The sequence below is a fragment of the Podarcis pityusensis genome, assembly GCF_964106645.2.
Source record: "Podarcis pityusensis genome assembly, chromosome: 4".
Lineage (NCBI taxonomy): Eukaryota > Metazoa > Chordata > Lepidosauria > Squamata > Lacertidae > Podarcis > Podarcis pityusensis.
This window is the reverse complement of record NC_138027.1, coordinates 50662449-50685382: the sequence shown is the minus strand read 5'-3', so window position 1 is coordinate 50685382 and position 22934 is coordinate 50662449. Positions and strand designations below refer to the sequence as shown.

The following is a 22934-nucleotide window of genomic DNA, read 5'->3' as shown; positions in this document are numbered from 1 at the left end:
TACCTAGAGGAAACCTAGAGCTTAGGGAGGCTTACATCAGAGTAGACATGTATAGGATTGTGCTCTAAATTATACACAGTACAGTCTTGTGCTTTTTTGCTTAAAGGTAACTCCTGCTGAGTTCAAACCGACTTACTCTAAGGTAACTGTCTGTATTATACACCATATAAAATTCCTGCACAGTCAGGTACTAGCTTGCCAACTTAAAGAGACTTGGGCTTATATATTTTCAAAACTGTTGTGTGGTTCTGCTAAGACATCTACATTTTTTTGTCCTCTTGTGTTGTACAGTTAGACATACGTAACACAAGGCCAATTGGATGTTCCAAATAAAGTATTCATAATATTCCGATGCCAATTCATTTGCAAAACCCCTAAGCAGTTTACACATAACAAAAATGTAAATATATATATATATATATATATATATATATATAGATATAGATACAATTTTCTAACCAAAGAAACAAAGGAATTAAACAGAAATCTGTCAATAAAACATTTCAGTAAAATATCAGTAAATAAAACATCAGAGCAGTGTGATGGTTCTTATGACCAGATGTAGACACAGTTGCTCTACAAAATGCAGTCTATCAAGTACAGTACCCGATATACCCTAAAGTGCCAAAGGTGCCACATACCATTTAGGGCTGAATATTTCAATATTAATTTTATTTATTGACTCTGTCTTTTCCACCTTTCTTTCAAGGGAGTCCATGGCAGCAAACATCAAAAAAGTAAAAACACCACCACCAACCACACAATTAAAAACCAAAACATCTAAAAATACTAAGAATGTCTAAAAACATGCAAGATACTCAGATACCCTCACAGCTAATAATCTCAGGGTTGTTAGGAACAGTCATAAAACACTTGAGTGAACAGGAATGTTTTTAAATTCTTCCTGAAAGTTAATAATGAGGGAGACAGATGCAGTTCACTAAAGAGGACATTCCAGAAGTGTGAAATGGCCACAGAGAAGGCCCCGTCATGGTTCTGTGCCAATTGGGCAACACCAGAAAAAGGTGGCATAACATTACTGCTTTTATATGAGATGCACACAAGTGTTCTGTGTTTTCCTAGTATTTGTAGCAGTGAGCCAAGAACCTTGACATAATAAACCATCCATTAATAAACCAACCATTAGGAGGGGGATAGGTTAGTGTTGTGTCTGAACCTGGGGTTGCGTTTATTCTGCCTTAACAAGCTTTCTAAGCCAACAATAGATCATAGTTTAAGGCGAAACAAGCCACCCTCCTGGATTTGGATGCAACTCTTAAGCTATCCCCTTCCTAAATTGTTTGCCGACTCAGCCGGGAAGCAGTAATTGGGTTTAACCTTAGGCCAAGGTTCTTTGCTTATTGTTACATGTGAACTTGACCACATACAATCTTACCAGGCACAGTAGCCCTTCACCATTGGTCCCAGTTGATGTGAGCTGATTTGCCAAGATAATCTTCAGAGTACTGGAGGAATGTGGAAGGACTTGGCTTATAGTGTAAAGATGTTTGTAATTTTGCAAAAATGTAAGATCAAATGCATTTTGTATGGGGTAAGATAAATATCCTAGGTGAAAAGTGCGTTGAAAGTCTCAGCAACCATTTGTAACTGGGGAGGGAAATTTGGCTTATTTACAGTTTAAGTGATTTGAAAGACATTCTGGCTAGCAGGTTGATTATGACATAGAAACATGCAGTGCTAGGATGGAATAATAACAAAATTATGCTCCTAAAAATGTTCAGGATAAAGATCATGGCAAACTCTGCTTCCATGAGGAAAGGAGAAAGGAATGACAACCGAAGAACTGCCATTTTATGTTCTGCAGGTTTACAAAGGAGTATGTGTATCTATCTATCTATCTATCTATCTATATGTATATACCGTATTTTTTGCTCTATAAGACTCACTTTTTCCCTCCTAAAAAGTATGGGGAAATGTGTGTGCGTCTTATGGAGCGAATGCAGGCTGCGCAGCTATCACAGAAGCCAGAACAGCAAGAGGGATTGCTGCTTTCACTGTGCAGTGATCCCTCTTGCTGTTCTGGCTTCTGAGATTCAGAATATTTTTTTTCTTGTTTTCCTCCTCCAAAAACTAGGTGCGTCTTGTGGTCAGGTGCGTCTTATAGAGCGAAAAATACGGTATATATTTCCTGTTTGGAACATTATTGGTAAAGGGCTACAGATATGTACACTGATGCATAATGGGATTCTAAGATAAGCATATAGATTTTTATTTTTATTTTTTACATTTTTAGTTCAGAGGCAGATATAGTAGCTAACCTATATAACAAAATCTATTTAAGCTTGTAGATATGTGATGTGTTCCATTAGGACATGGCCCCCTGTCATACACAAAAGCATACAAAATTGGATACCTCTTGTTTCAAGGGTCGTTATTGAGAATGGGACTATATTGGGAGTAACTTCAGCTGTCCTGCCTTCATCGGTGTATCAGTCCTTTCGGCATAGGGATAAATAGCTTTCACTGTACTTCAATTTTGTCTTCTGAGGGGTGATTTTATAATGTGGCAATGCATGAGCATTTCCAAAGTAAATAGTGTACAGTTCAGGTCCTCCCTGATGGGCTTTCAGCGCTCTACTGAGACAAGAACCAATAGCTTGAATGGTTTGAATCCGATTTGAATTGTGGGACTAAAAGCAGTTGGTTTTTGAATGATGTAACAGACATGTAGGGAGACACCTAGCAGATTAACCTCTTCCTAGGGTAATTCCTGGTCTCCTAGGGCTATGTATATAACTACAAATAAAGGTATGTAGAAGAGCATTGACAATTCCACTTTCACGCTAAATATAGTTCCTCCACATCTCCTATAATTAGAGGTGTGCTCTGAACAAGCTGAGACTGGTCCTTGCCGCTCAATGATCTCCCGCTGGTACTTTGATGTGACTGAAGGAAAATGTGCACCATTCTTTTACGGCGGATGCGGTGGAAACCGAAACAACTTTGACACTGAGGAATACTGCATGGCAGTCTGTGGCAGCGTCAGTAAGTGGACCTCTCCAGCCTGTGGCAGTCTCTCTCTCTCTTTTCTATCTTGTGCCACTTTGGCTCTGCTGCTTAATTCCCCTGGGAGTTGGCCTTTACCACCACTAACCGTACATCCCTCTGTCAGCTTCTCTTAATTGCTCACATCTTGTAGAGTGTGTTTGGCCATTAGTACGTGTGTCTCTCTCTTTCTATTCAAGCTTGACAATTGGCGACTTTTGTTTTCCCATCTGTGACTTGTTATAGGCACAAGGTAATGGAAGCAGGGAGATGAGGCACGTGGAATGAGAGTCTCTGCTGTAGGACTTGCTTTAGAAATGCATTTGCTCGTGTGTGTCTGTGCCTTTGTTCTCATGTACGTACAATGCATGATGAAAACAGAAACAGCCCACAAGCCTGTAAAGCTGCCTTTGGTTGTTTTATAATTGTTTGATGTCCTCTTTTGGGAAAACACTAGACATGCATCAGAATGCCAGGATGCATATATTCACATTATGAACAATAACAACAAAATGGTTCCAGTGGAAAAAGTTACTCAGTTTGCTTATATCTTTCCTTTTCCTTTTATAAAACAGATCTTTATCTCTCCCCCCCCCCCCAGTGGTGATAAGGAAAGAGTCTGTTTCACACATGTGTGTACATTGTTTTGGGAACAGGCCTCTGGTTCATGGAATTCTCCCTCACCTCTCTTTCAATACAGTCACAAGGAAGAGATTGGAAACTTCCACTACTTCTTTTGATTACCCATAGTTTAGTATGTTGCCCAAACCGTAAACTGTTGTAAGTCTTTGGTTTCCAGAAACATCAAGGATTCATTAGCTATAGTGTGCTTTGTTGGACTATTTGTGCTAACTTTTCAGATCATCTGGACTGCTTTATTCTTTGGAAAGTTGTATGTCCCATTTTTCAACACAGTCTTCTGTTGACACCATCCTTCCCCCACCCCAATTTCTAGCAGAGGTCTCAAATTGTTCAAATATTGACCATTAGGGTGGCTCTGGCAAAGATCTGTCCAAAGATGTAAACCAAAGGTCCTAGGATATATTTTAAAAAATATTTGTATGAGACAAAAGGAAAAAACCCAACAGGAAATTTGTACAAGATTAAAACAAACAAAAATGTACATTTGAGAATATATTTAAGATAGCTACACAGCAGACGTCATATAGTATTGTGGAGAGATTGATTAAAAATTGATAGTTTTTATAGTTATAAAAGCCGAAAAACTGAACTGTGGTCTGAACCAAATAAGGTATATAATAGCTTTGATGTAACCGTCCTATTGTCTCAGCTCTGCCTCATAGAATTCCCATGGGCAGGGGGACCTGAAGAGAGAGAGCAAATCGAATTTCATAAACATATGATACAATTCCAGCCTTTTCTTCTCAACATGAAATATAGGCTGCTTCTCTTTCTCTCTTGTCTTCTATCTAGCAAGGGATATTTCACCTCATTTTCATCTGAGATAACTTTAAAGGTTAAGGCTTCTCACTTTTATACTAAAATACGTCACACTACTTCACGCCTTCTGTGACAAAGGAAAGCCTGATAAGTTGCCCCCTCAGGTAGACTCTCTGAAGAGACTCCAAATCTTGAAGCACATCAAATTAAATTCAACCAAACCAGTTTTCATTAAGAAAATGAGTTATAGTTGCACTATTGGGTCAAATCTGAGCAGAAACTAGAGAGATAATTCAAACATGCATCAGTCATCCAATCTGTAGTATGAACTGGTAACATTCAAGACCGGCTGCACCAATTAATGTTTTTTCAAATGTGAATTTGCCCTGAATCTCAAAGGTCCATTTACTGGAGCCGATGTATGACAGACTGAATTCTTGGTTTCCAAGACACTGGATTAACGAAAGAACCCGCAGTTGCTTCCTTGTCAGCTCAACATACTTCCTTCTCCCTTGGGAAGAAGAAGACCTAGAAACCAGTACAGTTTCAGACAGTTTCTCACCTCGGATGCTTATTCAGCATAGTGTTCCTGAGTGAGATAGTAACCATTTAATCAAGAACACACCATCATACATCATAAACTTTATATCAGAGTAAAATGATGATTGAAGGAAAACCACCCCTCATGCAATCTTGACGTACTGTGCTCAACACTAGAGACCCCACAGTGCATCTCACCACTTTCAGAAGCATAATTGGTTGGGGTGTAAGACAGCGCCTTTTCTAATGTGGCACCCATGTTGTAGAACTTCCTTGAACTTTTTGATTGACACCCTGTCTTTTAAGCGTCTGGTGAGTGGCTAGGACCTTTTTATTTTGCTAATCTTTTAATGTGGATAAAAATTTTGTATCCTAATTTTCATGAGGAATATCTCTCCTCCCCCCCCCCCCCGATTTTATTGTTTGAAATTGATTCTAGTCATTTGAATTGTATTTACTATGCAGTATTTATTTTATTACCTTTTTGCATTTAGTTTATATAAAGAAAAGCAAGATGTACACAAACAATATAACTTTTTCATAATTTTAATTTTGTTTCTCTAGTCTTGTTGAAATTAGCTAGCCATCAGGCATTAGAAATGCTAAGCACGGTTTATTTTAGCAAACAAATGAGATAATGTCAGACCTGGGTGGATAACAGTGAACTTACTTTAAATATTACCTTGCATGCATGCATAGAATCCACTTAACCTTTAGTTTCTCCCCCACCCCCTCCAGTAGAATTTAGAGTTGAGGAAATCTCAATACTATATTTCAGGGTGGATTTCCCCCCCACAACTGTTAAAGCACAGCATAATTAAAGATATCTTAAAAAGAAGTGCATGCTGTGCACTTTAAGTGTGATTAATTGTATGGGTAATACATTGTTGTTTTTTGTGTGTGTTAATAACATTGCAATTATGAAAGGGGTTGGGTTAACCTAGAACATGGCTCGATGCCAATAATAGGGTTTACACACACTCAAATATTTGCCTTTAAATCTGTAATCCCAATGTTTATGAATTGCCTGGATTGCTGTGCGGTCTGGAGTAGCTGCTGTTTTAAAAAAGCAAATCTACACACACATCCTTTAATCTCACAGGATTTATTCTGTTGGATCCTAGCCCATGTATTTGTATTGTGGAAAAATGATTTATTGTTGAATTTCATTTCACTCTCAAATTGGCAGAATATATCAGATTAGGACAGGCTTCCTCAACTTTGGCCCTCCAGATGTTTTTGGCCTACAACTCCCATGATCCCTAGCTAGCAGGAACAGTGTGAGGTATGATGGGAATTGTAGTCACAAAACATCTGGAGGGCCGAGGTTGAGGAAGCCTGGATTAGGGGCTCTCCGCTGGAGGCGGGTTCATCAGGATGAATGGGGCACTGCCCCACCAACTTCAGCCAGCCCCCCCCCCCTTCCCGTCTTTCTGCTTTCTCTCTTGGCCCTGCTTGCCAGCTTCCTTCTCCTCCATCTCAGTGCTGCCCTTGTAGAATTGCATTTGCACATCACAGTAAACCATTGTTTATTGTGAAGGAAACAAGTCACAGTAAGACTCAGGCTCACACCCTCTCCTCCAGCACGTCCACAAGCAGGACTTCGGAAGCCTTCACTTCTATTTTTGATGAACTGTAGTCAATTTTGTCCAAACTCAACAAACCTTAGTTCTTCTTGACTTTGTTTAAAACAAGACAACTTTAAACAATTGTTATAAAGATGGCTTACTTCAAGAAACCATAGTTAAGTTAAACCACTATTTATAAGTTTTGGACCTTATGCTAAATGTTGGTTAATCAAAAATTGAATTAAAAGCTTTTGAAGGAGGGGGAGAGCAGCCTGGAAATGCAGCTTATTCCCTTCATTCTAACAATGTCCCAAATGCATCTGCTGTCTTTAAGAACTGGCAAGCAACATAAGAGTGTTGAACACATCACCTCTTGTGTACTGATGGAGTGAGGAACTGGCACTGCTTCTTGGCCAAATCAAGGTGTATCCTGGCTAGTGATTTCACAGACAGCTTCCTAATTCTCTCTTTGCAGTTAATTTTCAGCAAAACCAGGTTTGCATTCTGCTTTAGTTTTGTTCCTCCGAGAATCCAACCAAGCCAGTTTTTGTTGCTTTATTGGCACCATCCAGTTCCAGAGAAATCAAGAAACTATTTAAAAGAAAATGTTCCTTATCTCTAGTGCTCGGATGTTTTCCTCAAGCTGCCAGAAAATGAAACACAATTTTTTGGGGATTTTGCCAGTCTCATTAGTGAGTTGAGTGGTTTAGCAATATCTTAAAATTTGTTGGCATTAACCATTTTATAGCTGATAGTGGAATAGTCTAGACAGTATTCTTGCTTGGAAATATTAGGTTTGTATAACAGTTTCTTTTGAAATTGCAGGTGCATTGTTTTAAAGAGTAATTACCCTCTCCAACAGTGTGCTTATGAGTGTGTTCTCCTTACCCAGAAGTGCTACAGAGGCCAAAAGCTTTAAACATTTTATTATATGAAGTTTCAGCAGTAATAATAATAAGAAGAAGAAGTAACTCTTTTGGTTCATACACATAGTTTTAAGAGAACAGGGAAGAAAAGAGTAAGAGACTTGAATTTTGAAAACCTAGGTTCAGAGTTCAAGATCACAGGATTGTCTTTGAAATATACCGTCCCTACTTTTGTTTCCCAGGAAAAGATTGTAACAAGCAAACAGTAATGATTATATATCAGTGTTATTTTGACAAATACAATCATAAAGCACTTTGAGTATTGTTTATCTGTTGAAAATGGACTCTTCAACTGTAGTAGTTAAACTAGCATTTAGTTGTGCTAAAATATCTTTTATTGAGAGGCTTGAAGGTTAAGCCTCATACTACAGCATTTAATTCTAGTCCTCACATTTCTGCAGTGGACTAGTGCCATGGCAGTGGCAGAACGAGGAACTGTAATTAATCCACAGAGTAGTAAATCCTTTTGCTGCAATGATTCAAGTGCATGTCAGTTTGAAATTGCCCCGTGGTGTGTGAGTTGATATTGATCCCTGGATGCAGGTGACAAAAAGTACTCAGTCAAGCCAATTTACAACTAGCTAGGTGCCGTGGAGCGGCTGAGAATAAAAATTACGCTGGACTTATCTGCATTAAAATACTGTTCCATCACCCTTAAAATGGAAAGCGTAGTAAAGTCAAAAAGCGAGACAGACATATGAGCTAGTCTGAGGTTAAACTAGCAATTTAATCCAGTTTTTAAAAAGGAGGTGGACAGAAGTAACATACGTTTGTTTGTTTTGCTTCTTTTGGCTTTTACATAGGGCATAAACATGCTCATTTTTACAGCAAGAATGTATTGTGTTGTGTTTGGAATGTATTCACAGAATTGATGTTGCTTCCTCTTAAGATTTACATAACGTAGCTCCCCCCCCCCCCCCGCCCAACTACAATCAATGTCATGCAATAAGAAAACGTTATGTATTTAACGTGCTCTATCTGTACTAAAAATCCAGCACATGTCCCAAATTGGAGCTTCCTTAGCATCTTCGTGCTAAGTAGGATGCAGAATTAATGCTAGCATGTAAGCTAAGAAAACAGTCAGGGAAAGAAAGCTTTGAAAGAAATGCTATTGTGTGAGGCTGCTGAATTTCAGGGCTTCCCTGTTCTTGCAGTTCAACTGCTCTGTTGGTTTGACTCCAGGTGAGCTTGTTCATCTAGCCCTACTTCTGAAGGGCATAATGCAGATGTGCACATCCTGTGCTCTGTGAATAGTTGGGGGTGTGGGGCGTGCATGCCTCAGGACACACATTGTCCAATCCAATTTTCAGTTTGCCTTTAGCTGATAATTTTAGGGATGCTAAATTGGGAGTGGAGAACCCATGAACTTCCATTTGCTTTGGACTCCCATCAACCTCAGTCAGCAGTCAGGGGAGATGAAAGTTGTAATCCATCGACATCTAGAGGGCCACAGGTTCCTAATCCCTAATCTGAAGGACAGAATAAATTTACTGGGTATCAAACCAGATTCACCTTGTAAAGGACAACTATGCGAACCAGTTCTTGGTGATGTGAAATATATGTTTATTCTGAGACAGTAGTGTAGGGTGGTGTTGGTGCTCCAACTGGTATTAGCCCCACCTGTCAGGGATGATGGGAGTTGTAGTCAAATAACGTATGGAGGGTCACCTGCTTCCCATCCCTGTGCTAAACTGTCTTCCATCCAGCCAACCCTCCAGCCCCACATCCCACATATAGTCACTGGAACATTTCACTTCAGACAGTCTTTGGTGCTGGAAGTGAGCTCATACGGAAGAAAGACATTTGTGGGAGTAGGAGAGCAGGCCACTTGGAAGCAAGCCTGCCTCCTCCTCCTCCTCCTCTTCCTCCTCCTTCTTCTATGGCCCTGTATTCACCTCCTTAAATGTGAATGGGGAAGCACAAAAGTCAAGCAATCTGATCTGCTGCTGACACATCTTGTTTGTCTCTTATTTTTTCCTTGTCAGGGCTACATTGCTCTCTGGCACAGCTATGCAATATGTTGCCTAAAGTGAACAGCAGTTGCCCCAGGCAGCAGTCAAGTATTGAACTGCACCAGTCCTTCCATCTTGTTACCATACAGTAGTGTCCTGGGGTCAACTGCCTCTACCTCCCCAACCCCCACCCCCGGTGCAGCTGTACTTACAGTGTGCTCTATTTTCAGGGATGATAGTGGAGCAGCCAGCTTCTATTAATTAAAAAAAGTTTGAAATTTAAAAGTCAGTAAATGACATGACTGCCAAATGGAAAGCATTGCATCACGAGTTTCGCAAGCACTAACCGCTGAGTGCCTAAGATTGCTGTGCAAACACTTCTCATTGCAACTTCTTTTTTTCCTTCTTCCTTTTTTTTTTTTTTTTTGTCAAGGGGACTTAATATTTTTCCGGGTGCAAAGTACTGTAGTCTGGATGTCAGCAAAATGTGATAGCTTTGCCTCAGATGTGCTTTCTTTTGAAGAAGCCATCTGCATTCCCCAGTGGGATGAGCCAGGGCTATGCATTTATCTCTCAGAAATCAGTTTGGAAACAGGTTCTTTTGTCTTGTGGGAAAATATTAGCAGTATAAATTGGACATGCCTCAAATCGATGTGGTTTGCTTTGTGCAACATACAGAAATTTGCCATTGCTGGACACGGCTACAGCTTGTGCAGTCCCACTTGTTCAATTAGTATTGGTACCATTCCTAACATAGACTCTCTCTATGCTGAAACTAGCTGTTTGTCTAACAGGGAACTCATAACCTTTCTGTCAACAGTTGCAGGATACAACACCTGCGTCGCCATCCTACCTATAATAGTGACAGTAGAGAGATGTTTCTGTGAACTTCTCTATTGTTGATAGGTAATTTGGGTGGCACTTTCTGCAGATAATTTTGAGTCTTTCTAAAGAAAGAGCCATCACACAAGTAGTTGTACCTTAAATCTTTGGTAATGATTGTCTTCGAAACTAAAACTGTGAAGTTGTACTCAAATATGCATGCTCACAAGAATGTACACTTTGCTAATTTGTGTATGTCCTATGCCTTCAGAGGTTCTCAAAAATGGTCATATATGGGTTGTGCCACATACAACTATCTAACAGCTTCTGCAGAAACACTGAAATGTGAAATATTTAGCATCTTTCAGTTTGGAAATGCATTTTTAAAATTGATTGTCGAATGCATTTCATGTTCATTTCTTATATTTGGAAAGTTTACTCCTCCATCAGTTCTTGAAAATTCAGAATGCTGTAAAAGGGCTTAAAATGCACTTTGAGTTTTGGATAAACAATAATATAGGGAAATAAAATTCCAGGGAAGACACTTTGAGTGCTTATCTGCATGTGTACACATTTCAATTTCATGTTTAAATAAGCTTTTGATTTTTTAATCTGTATTTTGGGAAATTATTGTAGTGTAGTGGTAGTCAGGAACATATTTTTCCCTGCAGAAACTCTCAGGTTTAGTACTCCAGTTGAAAGGGTTAGGTAGCAGGGAAATTTAAAGACCTTTCCTGGGAGCATAGGTAGCCTATAAGGCAGCTTTGGCTGTTCCTAATTCCACTTAAAGCAAAAATTAAACCCCAAATTATTAGCAGTGAAATTTGGCATTTGACCATTAGGAATTGTTAATGTCAGTCATATAATGAGAAGCAGAAGTGTGTGGCCTTTTTCTGGAAGTTAGAAATTTGTGGAGTTGCATACAGTATATCAAATCTTTGTTAGTACACTACTTCCGTCTCCCAGTAAAATAAAAAACATAGACCCAAAGTATATCTCAGCAATTCTAACATGATGATAAAAATGGTTAGGTGTATAGAACAGTCAGAAAATGCAAATGTGTTGTTGGAAGTTATGTATAAGAAAAGGGTTTTGTAGAACAGAGTTGTAATATGCTCCCTCTGGAGATGTTTTTGAAATATGTGCATGTGCGTTGGGGCACATGTTTGTTTTCAAAACACAGTACTGTACTTAGTTTTAAAATCCTTGCCTCTTCTGATTATTTATATATTTTACATGAACTGGAATAACTTGAATTTTTGCATGCTTTCTTAATTCCTAATGTGGGCAAAATCTTTTATCTGTGTGGGGTTCCCCCCCCCCCCCACTGCCATGAAGCAAAATCTTCTCTTTATGAACCATCCTCTTTTTATATTCCTCTAGTAGCTAGTTGCTTTAAATAGTTGCCGTATATTGGAAGTGTACAGATGCTTCTATATTTCACTTTTAAAGTGAACCTTTTGCCTCTTTATTCCTTTTGTAAATCCCCATCCGTAGTTCCCACCACAGCTGCCAGCACTCCTGATGCTGTTGACAAGTACTTGGAGACACCTGGTGATGAGAATGAGCATTCCCATTTCCAAAAAGCAAAAGAGAGGCTTGAAGCCAAGCACCGTGAAAGAATGTCTCAGGTGAGCTGCAAGTTGGTGTTATAAACTGATCTTCCTATTGGAGCTTGATATCCTTTCTCCTCCCTAAAATGGGTCAGAAGACCTCTCCTTGCATAATTTACTGCACAGGTTTTTGTTGTTGTTGACAGTCAGTCTGCTGACATGCAGTGAAAGAAAAGTGGTACATATTAGACTTGCATTTTTCATAGAACCAATTTGGGTGGGTGGGCAGGAATTATATTATGGTTCTGTGCAAAGTGCAGTGAGACATTTGGAGCTGAAAGGATGTTTGGGTGGGTGGGTAGGGAGACATGCAACAATGCCCTCTAATGTTTTTGTGACTGTATTTCATTGCCTGCGCACTTTCTCCACACATTGCATAATTTTATTCACCTGTTTCCACTCACCTTTTCTCTCAACTGAAAAGCCCCATTTTAGCCTTTCCTCAAAGGGGAATTGGTTTGTCCCATTGATCATCTTGGTTGTCCTCTTCTGAAACATTTACAGCTCTAATGTTATGTATGTGTGCACTGCCATTCTAGGAAAGGGGTGAGGAGATCCTGATTGTTATGGCTTTGTGGCGGTGGGTTTTCAAATCTTCATATAGAGTTTTGTTTTTGTTTTTAATCCTCATTGAAAGTGTCAGTAAAACCCTATCATGCACACTGATTTCACCTTATCAGTTTCTTAAGTTTTTTAATCCTAGGACATATAAGCTTGCCTGCTTTGTAGCTTCTTTTAACATGTCCTCGTACAAATTCATTCCAGACAGCTGTCTCTGTGGTCTGAAGCAAATAGCTCTCTTCTTCTCAGGACTGGCCGTGTAGCAACTGTCCAGGTGTAGGCAGAATACCCAGTCTCTTGGCAGTCATACCATAACACTTGCTTAGGTTTTACAGTGTTCTTCATATAACTAATACAGACATTTGGGGGTTTTGTTTTGCTTTTTTGAGAATTACCTCATGGTTGGCAGGTGTTTTCCATATGCCCTTTCCCTCAGACATATCAGAACTGCTGATAATCGTAAAACTCGCTGTGTAGAACACCTACTCAGGATAAAATCTAAAATCTCCTTTTTGAAGTACAATGGGGTTGGTGTGATTAGAATATGCCTTGATAATAATGGATGGCATATGTTGTCTCTTCTCCCCATCCATTTCCCTGCATTATATCATGCTGTGTGTCCTGAATTCTGAGAACAGTTTGACTTTGAAATGGCTGCCTTCTTTAAATCTCAGCCCAGAAGTTGTCATTTTCTCGGCATGAAACAGCCAAGTCTTTGAAGTATCATAAATCTGTATGGCTGTGATAGCTTTGTATTTTCAATGAAGGAGAATAGCTTTATAAGCACTTATAGGACAACTTCATGGTTCTTGGGGAGCCCTTCTTCAATGAATGCATGTTAATCTAGTGATTTTTATTCTTGTTTCTATCACTTGGGTCTGTCTATCCCCCACAGATGATTTTTTGAAAAAATAGATTATTTCTAAATCCGTGACCTTCAAAAAACGAAAACCCAAAATGTATTTATTTTTCCTTTTCTTGTGACACTTATGTATGTGGATGGTGTCTGGCAGAAGCTGATGAATTTTTCTGACCTGCTAGAGTAAATAGACCATTCAGATTTAAATGATGACAAAAACATAGCCTGCTAAAATAACAGCTTGGGCCAGTGTCTTATTTTTTTTAAAGATAATCATGCTATTCAAGTTCTGCAAGGTATTTATCATCCCTGCACCAGAGTGAACTCTGGGCCTCCCAATTTGCATCTCTTCAGACCAGCCTCATGACCTGCCATTTTATAATCTCACCTTCCTCATACTTAAAATGTTTGAGGAGCAGATGAGAGATGTTGAAAACTTGCTCAAGCTGAATACTGTCTTATCACATTGGCAATACAGTGGTACCTCAGGTAAAGTACTTAATTCGTTCCAGAGGTCCGTTCTTAACCTGAAACTGTTCTTAACCAGAAGCACCACTTTAGCTAATGGGGCCTCCCGCTGCTGCCTCGCTACCACCACACGATTTCTGTTCTCCTCCTGAAGCAAAGTTGTTCGCTAGTTTTATTGCTTTATTGTTGGCGCCCAGCCACGCTTCCCCTGGGCGTTTCTGCAACTTCTGTTTAAGCAGTGTGGTCATAAAGCAATTAGCAGAGTTACACAGCGGTCGTGTGTCGAAAGAGCAGTAAATCAGTCCCAAACGTTTCTTCTGTCCTAATATCTCTTTATTGGCACAAAAATAGCGTATTTACAAACTCCAACTTCCATCTGAGTTAAGCTGCATCTTCTCTCTCTGCTTGCAGCGTCTTAACAGACTGCTTTCGATTTCCACTCAGTACACAGCATTCCAAGCTGCTTTCGTCACGTCCTGGCTTACTTCCCTTGTAAGCGCCTCCTCTCAGGCTCGAGGCATAGAAGGTTAACCCTTCACTACACCCAACACCCCCTCTTGTCTCGCGCCTGAGGGGTGAATCGACCCTTGGTCGTCCCAAACCCAGACCTTCGCAAAACTCCCCATGTCTTTGGAAGGAGAGTGGCTTCGTGAACCCATCCGCTAGCTTCTTGGCAGAGGGACAGTACTTCAGCGCAACTAATCCCTCCTGAACACTCTGGCACACATTCTGGAAGCGAATGTCTAGGTGTTTAGTCCTAGCCTTGAACTGGCCTGACTCTGCCAAACGCAGGCATGGTTGATTGTCCTCGAAAACACGTATCGGCAGACAATCCACTTCGCAGAGTTCCTGCACTAAACAAGCATAGAACTCTACTTCTCTGCATACCTCTGAAAGAGCACTGAACTCAGCCTCAGTCGATGAGAGCGCTATAAGACTTTGCTTCTTGGACCTCCATCCAACTACTGAGTTCCCAAACTTCACCACTAGGCCAGACACAGACTTGCGATCCTCAAGATTATCCCAATCCAAGTCCACATAACAAGTCAGTTTGACTTCTCCTTGTGCTGGTAACCTAAGACAAAAGTCTTTGGTTTCCTGCAAATACCTCAGAACTCTCTTGATGCCATTCCAGGCTTGCATACTAGGGTTTGAAGCTTCCCTGCTGAGCAGATTGACAGCAAACACTATATCAGGTCTGCTCCACTGGGACAGGTACAATAAACTCCCTAGGGCTGACTGAAACACTTCGGCATTTTCGAACGCAGCGCGTTCTACTTGCTGGCTGTCCTTCACAAAACTAGTCTCCATAGGACTTCTCACTCCTGCACAATCACTCATCCTGAACTTCTGAAGCAGTTGCTCAATTTTGCCTCTCTGGCTGAGCAAGAAACTTCCATCCTGTGCTCGGTCAACATTGACACCTAGATAGGTTTTGACAGCGCCAAGCTGTTTAAGCTTGAACCGTTTACCTAGCTCTCTGGCAAACTTCTCTGCCTGTTCACCTGTCTCTGAGAAGTATAACAAATCATCAACCCAAATCTGCACATACTCTTGTGTTGCACCTGGTCCTCTCAAATAAAAGCAACTATCAGCAACACTTCTTCTGAAACCTAGCTCTTCTAAGGCTTCATTCAGGCACATGTTCCAGTTTCTAGCAGATTGATGTAATCCATAGATAGATTTGTGCAATCTCCACACGACACCCTGTCTCAAGTTCTCAAACCCCGGAGGAGGAATCATGTACAGCTCCTCCTGGAGATCTGAGTTTAGGTAGGCAACATCCACATCAAAGTGGTTTACCTTCCAGCCTCTCTGTGCTGCACAAGCTAAAAGCGTTCTCAGAGTCTCCGCTCGTGACGTTGGCGAATACACCTCCGTGAAGTGCATTCCCTTTCTCTGAGTGAATCCTCGAGCAACTAATCTAGCTTTATACTTGGCTCTCCAGCGTCAGTGGGTTTCAGACGGTAAACCCACCTGCAACTCACTGCCTGCTTGCCTGGTGGCAACTCTGTGAGTGAGAACACACCTAGATCTTTCATGGACTTCATCTCTTTGTCCATTGCCCTGTGCCACTTACCTGCTTCTTCCTCAGGTAAACTCTGAATATCCTCGAAGGATTCAGGTTCACATCTGGCAGAACCTACCCAGACGCCTGACGCGTCGTACCTATCAGGAGGCCTCCTTGCCCTCGCTGATCTCCTTAGTGTGAATCCTGGTGACCCTGCTGCTTCACTGGGCCCAGCTAAATCATCCTCAACTTCAGTGTCTTCCCCCTCTGACCTGCAGCGCCTCTTGGGCCTTACAGCTGGTCCAGCAGGTGAGGAAGGCTCACTCTTTGGCTCAGACTTTACACTTGCCTGAGGTGTTCTAGGTTCCCCCCTCTGAGGGATCCTGAGCTGTCCCTGCCTTGGACTCTGTCCCTGTGGTGGACCCTGTTGCTCTGGACCATGGTCCCCAGCACCAAGTTCCTCTTCCTCCTCAATGTCTGAGTCATAGAACGGCTGTGGAATCACGTCTGGATTAGCGTGTAAACGTTTCCACCCGGCTTGCTCACAGAACTCAGCACTATTGCTGATAACCAACCTAGACTGGTTTCCACTTGGGTACGCAAACCGCCAGGCCTTTGAGCCAGGCTCATACCCTACAAAGATCATTCTTTTAGATCTTGGCTCACCTTTCTTGTGTAGAGCCTTTGGAATAAGCACCCAGGCCTCACAACCAAACACACGAAGGTAGTGTACCTTAGGCTTCTTTCCATGCAGCAAGAAATAAGGTGTATTTCCAACACTAGAGTTGTACACTATTCTGCGTATGAACCACAAATCTCCAGGCCTCAGACCAATATTTCTGGGGTAGCCTTCGTCCCACAGGATCGCAGACACAGCTTCCTCCACCGTCCTGTTCTTTCTCTCTGTGATTCCATTCTGTTGCGGAGAGTAAGGAGTGGTCAATCTATGGCTAATCCCCTTCTCCCTAAAGAAATCCTGTAAAGCAGAACCAGTGAATTCAGAACCTCTGTCACTTTGAAAGCCACGCACTTTGGTGGAAAAGGTTACCTCAACTGCGGTGATCCAATCCCTGATCATTTTAGCCGCCTCCCCTTTCTCAGAGAGAAGGTCCAAGCAGACCTCGAAAAATCATCAACCAGAAGCAGAGAGTACTTTGATCCCCCCAGTGACTCAACTGGCATGGGTCCACACAAATCTGCATGAATTAACTCAAAGGGTTGTGTGGTCTGTCTCTCTGACTTTGGATAGGAGCATGTCACAATTTTCACCTGTTTACATGCATTGCAATCTAAAAATTTGTCATAAGTATTAAATTTGCACCCTTGTGTCAGCTCTGGTGCTTTCTTAAGATAGCCCCAATTCAGATGGGCGAAGCGTCTGTGCCAAATATGAGAACAACCATGGTGGGGCGCTACATTCACACATTGCCCCTTCGCATCTCCGGTGTCATCCTCTCCTGTAGAAAAAGGCACATTTACAACAAACAAATTGCCTTTAGACTGCACTGTGTACACGTGTTTCCCATCCTTGGAAAATTCACATTTGGTACCTGCAAAAGACACATGATAACCATCAGCGAGTAAATCATGTACACTTAACAAACAGTTAAACCGGGCACCGCAAAACCTTTGACTTCATGCTTAAGAAAAGGACAGAAGAAAAAGCCTGTCTCTGTTAGCCTTCTTCTACTTCCATCCGCGATCGTCACAAATCTTTCAGTTTTTACTGTCCTGCAATTTCTTAAAAGACCACTAGATGGCACTAGTGTATTTGTCGCTCCAGAGTCTATGATGATAGTACGAAAGTCTTGTTGTTGACATTCCTGGGTCGCCATGGCAACAATCTCCTCGCTACCCCCCCTCCTTGGGGCTTCTGAAGATGTCCTCTCTGGTTGTCATGGCAACAGACTCCCCCCGGCAGGGAGACTTGCCCACGACCTTCACAGCTTCCGTAGATGCAACTCTCTCAGTTGCCTTGGAGACCGGACTTCTCCCGGCGTTCTCACGCAGCTCCTCCTGATAGCCGCCTGCTATCAGCAAACTTCCCAGCTGCGCGACCTTGAAGCCTCTAGTTGGATTCAGCTTTGCACGGCTAGGCTCCAGCCCTTAGTGTAAACAACTCTTGGCAGCTTTTGGAGAAAGAGGCGCCTCTGAGCTTTCACTGCTCACTGCCCCCCCACTACTCACGGGGCCTCCAGAACGTTTTCCTGCACCCCCTCTGGTGGGTAAAGGGCTCCCAACTCTTGGCCTCTCTCCTGGCTCCTCACACAGACACGTTGCAGCATCTATACAGCTCCCAGGCTCAGCAAAAGCACCAGCAGCATCGCCAGCAACAGCAACAGTCCGTTCGCCCCCCTGTGGGGGCTCCCAGCTCCTCCCAGCTGTGTGTTGGCTCTCAAGAATGTGGCCGGCGCCATCTTGCCTCTCCATTTCGGATGCCCTTGCTTCCCACCCCAGCTACACAAGCCTCTCGGAGTGCTAGCCAAGCGGCCTCTGGCCTTTTTGCACCCAGGACAACTGGCACTAGATGAGCATCCACATTTTCTGCCAAAAAAAGCAAGCACACACTTCTCCATTTCACTTTGCACTGCAGCCTTCTCAGCCTCTGCTTTCCCAGCTGCATGCTGTGGGGACTGGACTACATCCCAGAGCTGCTCCCCCACCAGCAAAAGTTCCATTTGGAACTCCACTGTAGCCAATTTTGGCTATTCAGTTTCTGACACGGCAGTTTAAACTCAAAGCCATGTCCTTGGGGCTGTGCCATGCCTCCCTTCTCCCTTCTGTGGCGTTTGCAGTACTCACTCATTTCTGCCAACTGGATGTTCTGGAAAGACCTGGCATCGCAGCTCCTTTGCTCCGTCAGCCTCCTCCGATATGCTCTTTGAAGTCTTGGCAGTCGATCAAACTGACGTCCAGCAAATAAAGCTTCAAAGCCCTTTCTCACACGCTTCGCGTTGACCGTCCATAACCTGTTCGTTAGTTTTATTGCTTTATTGTTGGCGCCCAGCCACGCTTCCCCTGGGCGTTTCTGCAACTTCTGTTTAAGCAGTGTGGTCATAAAGCAATTAGCAGAGTTACACAGCGGTCGTGTGTCGAAAGAGCAGTAAATCAGTCCCAAATGTTTCTTCTGTCCTAATATCTCTTTATTGGCACAAAAATAGCGTATTTACAAACTCCAACTTCCATCTGAGTTAAGCTGCATCTTCTCTCTCTGCTTGCAGCGTCTTAACAGACTGCTTTCGATTTCCACTCAGTACACAGCATTCCAAGCTGCTTTCGTCACGTCCTGGCTTACTTCCCTTGTAAGCGCCTCCTCTCAGGCTCGAGGCATAGAAGGTTAACCCTTCACTACACCCAACAAAAGTTCTTAACCTGAGGTACTATTTCTGGGTTAGCGAAGTCTGTAACCTAAAGTGTATGTAACCCGAGGTACCACTGTAATGCTAATTTCCACAGAGTGTGTTAGCCATGTGCACTTTAGATACAAGGTTGGTTAAAAAGACAAAAGGAAAAACCTATTGTGTGAAGAATTGTACTTAAAGCAACAGTACATAAAGTATTTGCAAGCAAAACTGGTGGGTGTGAATGCAAATATCATAATTCATGGTAAAGGAAAAAATTAAGGTTGAACTATATGTTAAGCTTAATTTCATAGCATTCAGCTCATCTTTTGTTTTTGTTTTTTAAAAATTATAGCCGCAAGGGAATGATTCTTATTAGATTCACAGCAAGGAAGGGAAGGGAGATTTGTCCCTTCCTTGCCCAGACACACACCACAAAAATTGGGGGTGCACAGCTATGAGGCTTAGTTTTAAAAGTACCCATTGGCACCAGTGACATTTAGCTGTGTGTGTTGTGCCTGGGCTGGTTGTGGCAAACAGCACACACTGCGAGCCCAGTTATCCACCCCCACCCGCAGTGTCTGTAATTAATGTAACAAAAACAAAAGATGTAGTTGTGTGGATTCTTAGTTCAGGACTCCCCCATTTTGGAGGCATAGCTAATAAACTAACAAAGCTACCACAAAATAGCAGGTTCACTGAAGAAAAAAATTCCAGCGCTTACAGCCTCCGTTCCAGAAGAACAGGCAAAATATTTGTACCCCCTTTTAAGCAGGCAACCTCCCCATTCCCTTCCAAAATTACACACTCTCACACTATAATCTATCTATATCTATCTATCGTCTATCTATCTACAGTGGTGCCTCGCAAGACGAAATTAATTCGTTCCGCGAGTTTTTTCATCTAGCAAATTTTTCGTCTTGCGAAGCACGAAATCCCATAGGAATGCATTGAAATCCAATTAATGCGTTCCTATGGTCAAAAAAAGTCCAAACAAAGCCAAATTTGGTACAACAAGAGTTTATTAAGTGCTCTTTAAAGTCACACATACTGTAAAAAGCATTTCAAAAATTGAAGGAACAATAAATTAAGTTTCTAAACATGACAGGAAAAACATTTAAAAATCAAAAAAGGGTACATTACATTTTCTAAGATTCTGGGGGACCACTCGAAGAAGGTTCCTCTTCCACTCTTCGCTTCTTGCTTAAGAACCTGTCCATGGTCTGCTGCTTCATCCGCCTTTTCAGCACCTCCCTGAAAGACGACATGACCCTTGTATCAAAACTGTTCGCAAGGTCACGTGTCACGTGCTTGTCAGGGTGGTTCCGCTCTGCAAAAGCCTGCACATCCTTCCACTTCAGGCAAATGCCCCTCAGTTCTTTGGAGGACAGCCGTTCCTCAGTTTCTTCCCCCTCTTCCAGCGAGGCCTGCTCCTGCGCAGCCTCTGCCTGCAGTTCGACCAGCTCCTGGGTGGTCAGCTCGTGGTCGTGCTCCTCTACCAGCTTGCTGACGTCCTCCTCTGTGACCTCCAGGCCCATGGCCCTCCCCAAGGCAACAATGTCCTGCACCACTGTTGACTCTGGTGCATCAGAGTCACTTGGTGCCACACAGTCCGGCCACAGGCTGCGCCAAGCGCAATTCAAATTTCTCTGGCTGATCCCTTTCCAGGCCGTGGTGATCATCTTCAAGCAGGTGACGATGTCGAAGTGGTCCTTCCAGAATTCCCGCAGGGTGATGGTGGTGCAATCAGTCACCTCGAAGCATCGCCTGAAAAGCTCCTTGGTGTAGAGTTTTTTGAAATTGGTGATGACCTGCTGATCCATCGGCTGGAGCAGTGGCGTGGTGTTAGGCGGCAGGAACATGATGTTGATGAAGCTGAACTCCTCCAACAAGTCCTCCTCAAGGCCTTTAGGATGAGCAGGAGCATTGTCCATCAGAAGCAAAGCCTTCAGAGGCAGGTCGTTGTCCAGCAGGTACTGTTTGACAGCAGGGCCAAAAGCAAGATTGACCCAGTCCACAAACAGCACACGTGTGACCCAAGCCTTGCTGTTGGATCGCCACATGACACTCAGCTGCTCCTTGTCGACCTTGTGTTTCTTGAAGGCCCGTGGGTTCTCCGAGTGGTACACCAGCAGGGGCTTGATCTTCAGGTCGCCGCTTGCGTTGGCACAGAAGAGCAGGGTCAGACGGTCCTTCATGGGCTTGTGGCCAGGCAACTTTGCCTCCTCCTGAGTGATTAAAGTCCTTTTGGGCATCCTCTTCCAAAACAGCCCAGTCTCGTCGCAGTTGAAGACCTGCTGTGGAACGTAGCCCTCCGTCTTCACAACCTCCAGGAACTCCAAGGCAAAGTCTTCAGCCGCAGGAACATCAGAACTGGCAGCCTCTCCATGCCTGACCACGCTGTGGATTCCGGATCTCGTCTTGAACCGGTCAAACCAGCCTCTGCTTGCCTTGAAGACTTTTGGCTCGCCTGAGGTTCCTGGCTGTTCCCGGACGAGGTCTGTGTGCAAGGCCTTGGCCTTCTCACAAATCACAGCCTCAGTCACTGTGTCCCCTGCACGCTGCTTCTCTTCTATCCAGATGAGGAGCAACTTCTCGACCTCCTCCAAAACAGCTGGGCGGTTCTTCACGATCCTGGTGACTCCCTTGGCTGCATCAGTCTCAAGGATCTTCTCCCTCATCTTCAGGATGGTGCCGATGGTCGATGGGTTCCTGCCGTACTCCCTGGCGAGGTCCGTCACACGCATTCCACCGTCGTGCTTCCGGATGATCTCCTCCTTCATTTCCAGCGTCACCATCTCCTTCTTCCTCTCGCCGGCCTCTGCAGCAGCAGTCTTCTTGGGTCCCATGGCAGCACAGCTCCTAGCTTCGTAAACTCAGAAAAAGAAAAAAAAATCAGTGATTCAGACCCAAAAAATTCAAAAGCACCCAGCCACCCACCACACATTCAAACCCTGAACCAAGTCCTTGAATTCCAAGCACCCAACCCAAAATCCAAAAACCCCAAAAAAAGTTTTAAAAGTTTAACTTAACTTACGAAATGGCTGCAAATCACCAAAGTCTTCAAAATCCTCAAATGGCTGCAAAAGAAGTTTTGGAAAAGCTTTAAAAATCACCAAAGTCTTCAAAAACCTCAACTGTTCCCCCAGCCACCCACCCACCACACAGAAATTGCAAACCCCTCCCCAACTGTTGCAAACCCCTCCCCAACTGCTCCCCCAGCCACCCACCGCACAGAAATTCAAACTCAGAAATTTTTTTTTGAAAAAAAAACAACATGGCCCAATGGTCACAGAAAATCATAAAAATGCAGAAAAAAACCACACAAACTCCCAGATTCTTGCAAACCCCTCCTGAACTGTCCCCCCAGCCACCCACCACACAGAAATTCAAACTCAGAAATTTTTTTTGAAAAAAAACAACATGGCCCAATGGTCACAGAAAATCATAAAAATTCAAAAAAAACCCCACACAAACTCCCAGATTCTTGCAAACCCCTCCTGAACTGTCCCCCCAGCCACCCACCACACAGAAATTCAAACTCAGAATTTTTTTTTTTTGAAAAAAAACAACATGGCCCAATGGTCACAGAAAATCATAAAAATTAAAAAAAAAAAAACCACACAAGCTCCCAGATTCTTGCAAACCCCTCCTGAACTGTCCCCCCAGCCACCCACCACACAGAAATTCAAACCCAGAATTTTTTTTTTTTTAAAAAGAAAGTGCCCCAATGGTCACAGAAAATCATAAAAATGCAGAAAAAAACCACACAAGCTCCCAGATTCTTGCAAACCTCTCCCCAACACCAAGTCCTTGAATTCCAAACACCCCAACCCAAAATCCAAAAACCCCCCAAAAAAGTTTTA

The 22934-nt window shown here is 42.8% G+C and overlaps 1 protein-coding gene across 4 annotated transcripts in view; it reads left to right on the top strand.

Annotated features, from left to right (window-relative positions):
• The window catches only part of APP (amyloid beta precursor protein), a 153948-nt gene that overhangs the window by 94035 nt on the left and 36979 nt on the right, over nt 1-22934 (top strand). For 2 of the 4 annotated variants that reach the window (XM_081003685.1, XM_081003684.1), the window contains exons 7-8: nt 2839-3006; nt 11713-11846. In XM_081003685.1, coding sequence (XP_080859811.1) covers nt 2839-3006; nt 11713-11846 — 302 coding nt within the window. The remainder of the gene's footprint in view (nt 1-2838; nt 3007-11712; nt 11847-22934) is intronic. The other 2 variants (XM_081003687.1, XM_081003686.1) reach the window with 1 other exon arrangement.